Source organism: Rhea americana, unplaced genomic scaffold (genome assembly GCF_003343005.1).
Source record: "Rhea americana isolate MKP2758 unplaced genomic scaffold, rheAme1 scaffold_222, whole genome shotgun sequence".
In the NCBI taxonomy this organism is placed as follows: Eukaryota; Metazoa; Chordata; class Aves; order Rheiformes; family Rheidae; genus Rhea; species Rhea americana.
The window spans coordinates 1,404,318-1,410,317 of NW_028186337.1; the positions used below are offsets into that span (position 1 = coordinate 1,404,318).

A 6,000-nucleotide genomic window follows, 5' to 3' on the forward strand; every position below is an offset into this window, starting at 1 on the left:
CCGGTCTGAGCAACCGCCCGATTTAAAGGCGGCTCCTCCCCGCGCGGACGTGAACATCCGCTGCGCCCAGAGGCGCCAGCCCTCCCCGGCCCGCCCGCGCGAGAGGACGCGGGAGACGGCCCCTCTCCAAACCCGTCCGCAGCCGCCCCGAGGCGGCCGGCGCTACCTTCGGGCGGGTGGTCGTCGCGGGGCTGCGCGCCGTCCCGCCGGATGGCCGACCTGCGGTACACCACGTGGGCCCTCCCGTGCGCCTCCTTCTCCTGCTGCCCCCTCTCCAGGGGTTCGATGAAAAACTCGTTGCTSTCCGTCCGAATCAGGCCTGCCTGGAACCCGCGGAGAAGAAACGGGACAAACGGAACGTGTGAGTGAGTATAAATAAATATATATGTACATATATGTAGATATATGGATGTGCTTGTGTGCACGTGCTCCATTTCAGGGCAACACAGGTTAATTCAACCACCGTGACATACAGGAGAGCCTCCACCATACCTCCACCTCGCCCTGGTGTCAACTGTGCTTTACATGTCAACCATCAGTGGGTTGAATTCACCACCACCCTCATGTACAAYGACCCTTAATTTCTCCTGTAGGAGAGGGAAAAAAAAAATAGAAGGGAAAAACCACCCAACCAGACCACGTTTCAAACTACATCTCTATACGGCTACCAAATGCCTTTCCTTCTTACCAGCGAAGGGTGGTTTTGCATCAGAGGAGACGGGCTCCAGAGGAGCTGCCCTCCCAGAGCTCCGCCGCCACCCCCGACTCGCAGCSGGACATGCTGGCAGGCAAATCAGTCATTTGACCAACGGTATTAACTGCAAGGAAGGGAAAAAATAACTATCTTTGGCCATAAGGTGCTTGGAAATTGCAGSAGGGGAATCCCTTGAGGAGCTTGAAAGCGTTATGACTCTGAACACCTCCCAGACAACGGGAAGATGAATGAGATGGCAAACACCGCTGGAAACATTGTCCTGGCTACCGGCCGCTCCCAATTAACACCAAGCTCCCACAAAACCTGCCCGGAAATCAACCCAAGCAGTCGTGCCCCAAGGCACCAGCTGCCTAGGACCCGGGGCAAGCAAAAGACACCAAGGGGCGACGGGAAATAACCACGCAAAAATCACCTTGTTCCCTTGCCACTTTGTCCCCAAATCAGTGGGCTTTCACTTCACCTGGTGGCTCCTTCATTGCACAGGCAACCTCTCCAGCCCCACGGCAAAGCTATGGATTTTTTTTAAAAAAAAAGATTCCTGAACACGCAGCACAGCGTCCACCACCAACTCTGCTGGTCTCCATCACGCACGTGCACCCATTTCCCTGCCCTTGATGGCTGGACCGTCCCTGCTAGCTTCTTATCGAGCAGCTGCCTGGAAAAGCCCGCAGAACRTGCAGGTCCGTCCTTGCAGCGAAGCCTCCGACTCCACCGGAGCACTCAGCAGCGCTCCGTTACTGGAACGGCTTCGCTTTCAGCGACTGAAARAGGACCACAGGGAGCAGCGCTGGTGCTTCGCAGCGGCACGGAGGCAGAGCTGGGCTTTGTAAACAGCCGGTCAAAGCTGGGGCTCTTCCAAGCTTGCCTGTGTCACTTGATCCCCTTCGCATTCACGCGCAGTTGTATTCATTGTGGCATCAGCCAACCTGGCTCTGCTATACTTCATCAAATTTCCTGCTCCACTTCAGTTTTATTAGCTGCTTAACTCCACTGGAAACCAGCTTTGGGGCTGGTTTGGGGGGGATTTTTATTTTTTTCTTCCCTAGGAATCCAGGTATGCTCCGTTTTGGCAGGATCAGCTCGCTCGCCGCGTGCACCTCGGGTCCTTGCTTTCTGCAGGACGTGGTSAGCTGCGCCCCGGAGCCCCGTCTGCTCCCCCGGCACCGACACGGGCTGTCGGCACGTCGGAGGCGCCGTCGGCGCGGTTTGGTCTTGCTCAGCCCCCGTCTCTCCTCCTCACCTTCAGCCGCTCTCTTCGGCGCGCTCCCCGGGACACCGCGTTAATCACTCTTCTCCCCCCTTCTGCCTCTTCCTCTTCCTTTTTCCACTCTCCTCCCGCTTCCACAAGGGCCTCCAGGTTGCTAAACTCCACCTTCCCACCTCTATTTTTAATGCCGCGTGCTGTAATTTATTGAGCGTTACTGCAGCAAGCCACGGGGCAGCCCTTCCACCCGCAGCGGGCACGGGCGGGCGCACAGGCCACGTTGGTGCCGAGCGGRGACTCGGCACCGCCGGGCGAGGCGGACGCGAGGCGCTTCCGCGCGCGCCTGCTCCGCGATCGCGGCACGCCAACACGTGCGAACGAAAGAGAAACCACAGCAGCCGCCAGAAATTAAAAATAAAATTAAAAAAAAAAAAAAAAAGTAGAGCACAAGACACACACCAACCTGCTCGTTCTTAAAAAAGGGAACGGGGTCACTCGGCTCGTCCCCACCGGGGTTTCCAAAGGTGGGAAAAGAAGTTCAGGAAATTTTGAGCCCTCCCCCCCGGCCCCGGTCAAGGCTCAGTCCAGGGAAGCCCACCGCGCCGCCGAGAAACCTCGCGTGACTCCGCTGGGACCGGCGGCTAAAAAAAGAGCAAGCTCCCCCAGGAATTCAGGAAATTCTGACACTCAAACGCAGCTGAAACGTGGAAAAATTAATAAACCCGCTACACCCAGCCAGGGAAGCACACAGCTCTGCGAAGGGGGGTGGAGGGGGGGGAACGCAGGCGTGCGTGTCGAGTATGTATTTTTCCTATGCATTTCACACTTAATTTGGACAGAACGTCCCAGAAAGCAGGGCCGCGCGACGGAGACGCTGCCGCGGAGCCCGTGCCTCCCTGCGAGCGCTGCACCTTGCCCCCTTTTCCCCGCCTGAGGTCACCCCTGCCTTTCGGGAGCCGCAGGCTCCGTCCGCGCACCCTAAGTGCTCGGATCAGCCGCGATCGTCYGGCACGAAGACGGTGTCCTCCCACCCCGGCACAAGACAACGCCTGCACCAAAAGGCCAGATGCCCACGCACACGTGCCCGCAGCAAACGATAAACACGGACGGTGCCGTGGGTTTGGCCTCTTTGAAAACTCAGGCCGCTTCTTCGCGTAGCTGGATACGGATTTAGGAAAGATTTAACTGGAACTCTCTTTCTCCAGCACTCCGTTATTATTATTTATAATCCCAGTCTCAGTTTATACACAGCGTCATCTCGTTGCGTACACAGACTCCATCTGCAACGTCCCAGAACACTTCATCCGACCAGAGACGAGCGGCCGAGAGATCCTGCACCCCCCACGCGCTGAGACGTAAGAGCCATAATCCCTTGCTGGAGACCACGGATAACTTCCCGAAAAGTCAACAGCAATTACAGGGCACATGCATATCAAAGGGAAACCCCGCTCCCTACAGCCGGCCCTGCCCAGCTCGGGTTAGTTTGGCTCTACCGACATGACGTTAACAATATTATTCCAAGTGTCCTGATCACGAACGTCCACCCCGGTAAAGCAAAGGTCCCGCTTCTATGCTGGGTCACGCCGGCAAATTCAGCGCGGTCATAAATACTCTCTTCTGATCCCTTCGCTATCGCCAGCACGTGTTTGAGCCCTGTTGCTCGCTCCGTTTGCTGAGCCAAGCTCTGGGACTGCTTTTTGCGGTCCTCTCGGACGCACAGCTCCTCCAAGGGGGACAGACCCCGAGCAGATACAAAGTGACCTCACCTCACCTACATATCCACATCCCAGAGCGACTCTACCTTTTCGCGGTGAGATAGTCAAAGCTGTATAAATCCACACGCAAAAGGCGTTCCGCATCGCAAGCCACCTCCTCAACCAGAGGTTCATGAGTTGCAGCAAAGTGCCAAAGGGCCCAATGCAAGGAGAGAGCTGGTAACGAGGCCGAGCTGCACCTGAGAAGGTGTGAGAGGGGCCGAGATGGGAGCACCTGGAACGATGGCTAAGAAAAGCCCAGAAGGGGGAGAAAGAGAGAGAAAATCTGCTCGAGATGGATACAACACCCAAACTYGAATGTAGTCTCCAAACCACGCGCCAGTCTGGCAGCATCTGCTCCTCCTAGCAGGATCTACCAGGCTTTGGGCGAAAGCCACCAGGTGCCTCCCAGCCGGGGCAGGAGAAGCCGCGGCAGCGCCGGGCTCCGACGCCGTGGCAGCCTCCCCGGGGACGCTCCGGCGGGAAGGCGCGGTTCTGCCGTCGGCGCCGAGGCTTCCTCCCAGTTTGACGAGCGGGCACCGGGGAGGTGGCGCAGATTCACCCGCCTTTTGCTCGGGGCACCAGTAGAAGTTATTTGTGCAGTGGAACCTGTGAGCTAGAAAATTCACTTCCGTTCCCGAGGCTGCGCCAGAAAACGCTCRCCGCGCTTATAGGAAATAGATAAAGCTTTCAAACGTGTCCAAAGCCACCAGCCCCAGCAAAACCCGGGGCACGGAGGACTTCCTGCAASTTCACAGCCCCGCTCAGTTCAAAAAAGGTGCTTTAGAAACGGTGGATTATTTGGTAAAGTTGTCGGCAAAAATAAACTACRTGTAGGTGAAATATATATTTCAGCCTGTATTGCTCTGTCATTTCTGTATGTATAGTGACGGTATGCACTATATAAAAAGAAAGGAATGCCAATCTGTTTACACCAGCAGCCAAAAATAGCTAAAGATCTCCCAAAATAAAACAACAAAAAAAGCAAAGGGAAAACAAAAAGCAAAATGAAAGGTTCGTTCCACCTAAAGAGCGGCGTGAACGATACCAGGAGAAAACAGCAAGCGCTGACACGCAGAACAAAGATTAAATTGGCCCAAAGGAAATGCGAAAGGCAGCGATCCAAAGCCATATTAAAAAAATGAAAATAATGGGACGCTCTTCAAGGATATCAAAAGTAGGAGACCCGTGGGCACACCAGCTGCCAGGCGTACGAAGGGGTGACGGAGCAGCGCAAGTGCTGCGGCAATAAGTCACCGTTAGCGTTGCTCCTCRCCCAGGAGGCTCTGAGCATCTGAGCTACTACTAAAAACGCAGAGGTCCTCCACGGAAAAAAACCTTACTGACGTCAGGAGCAGCAAGACGGACAGCAGCGTAACCCCTGTCTTTAAAAGGGACACCAAAAGCGATTTCAGGAGATGCGAAAGCTCACTGAACCTCATTTAAGAGGCAGGCAACGCGCAGAAAGGCTCCTTGCAGAGCCGCGAGGTACGACGGGTACGACGGAGGGCGCACGGGCATCGCTCGCGGCTCGTGTAACGCCTCCGCTGGTGCCCCTCGCGGGTGACGGCCGGGAGATARCCGGCAAGCGTAACGCGCTCGGCCGTCGGGCTTCTGACCCAGCGCTCGGCTGCGGGAAGCCGTCGGCCGCGTGCCACCTCGAGGCAAGAGGTGGCTCAGGCACGAGGCAGGCAATATTTTTAACCGCCCGGAGCAAGCGTGGATGTACGGTTGGATATACACTGCCCGGAGCACTCCGAGATGAACGTCCCCGCACTGGTCTGAACCGGGTTGGGAAACCCCTTCGCACTGCCCACGCCAGAGCAGCACCTGCGACRGAAGCCACTGGGACACACGTAGCAAAACCTCCCCGTTAAGTTTCTCCCGGCGGGACGTAACATAGGAAACGCGTTCCTGGCCGCAACCCGGGGGCTTTATCGAGACCTGGCGGAGCTGCCGGGCAGACGGGCTGATGTCCACCCGGCGAATGCCGGAGCCAGCCAGCCCGTGGCTTCCTTAGCGGGCGGCCACGGCAAGGGAGCGAGCACGAAGCACCGCGGGGCGGGCGGCCTCGCGCTTACCAGTCCGTCACAGTTGCTGATGGCGACGGCGGCGCCGGGCATGCCGGAGACGCCGCCCGTGAAGACGCACCGCTGCCGCAGGGGCTCCCGGAAGAGCACCTCAAAGTCCTCCTGCCATTCGGCCGCGGCGCCGGGCGGCACGAGGCGCCGGTTGGGCCTCACGCGCAGGTGCAGCTCCTCGCCGAAAACGGTGACGTTGAAGTAAAGCGGGCGCTGGCGGGGCGACGGCTCGGCGCTGCGGGCGGC

The 6,000-nt window shown here is 57.5% G+C and overlaps 1 protein-coding gene across 1 annotated transcript in view; it reads right to left on the minus strand.

The window, feature by feature from the left end:
* ADAMTS14 (ADAM metallopeptidase with thrombospondin type 1 motif 14) overlaps positions 1-6,000 on the minus strand; it is a gene marked incomplete at its 3' end in the record, with an annotated part of 32,311 nt that overhangs the window by 22,830 nt on the left and 3,481 nt on the right. Inside the window, exons 2-3 of the mRNA XM_085305590.1 lie at positions 5,755-5,989; positions 167-323 (exon numbers count right to left, since the gene is read on the minus strand). Of these exons, the coding sequence (XP_085161716.1) occupies positions 167-323; positions 5,755-5,989 (392 nt within the window). The remainder of the gene's footprint in view (positions 1-166; positions 324-5,754; positions 5,990-6,000) is intronic.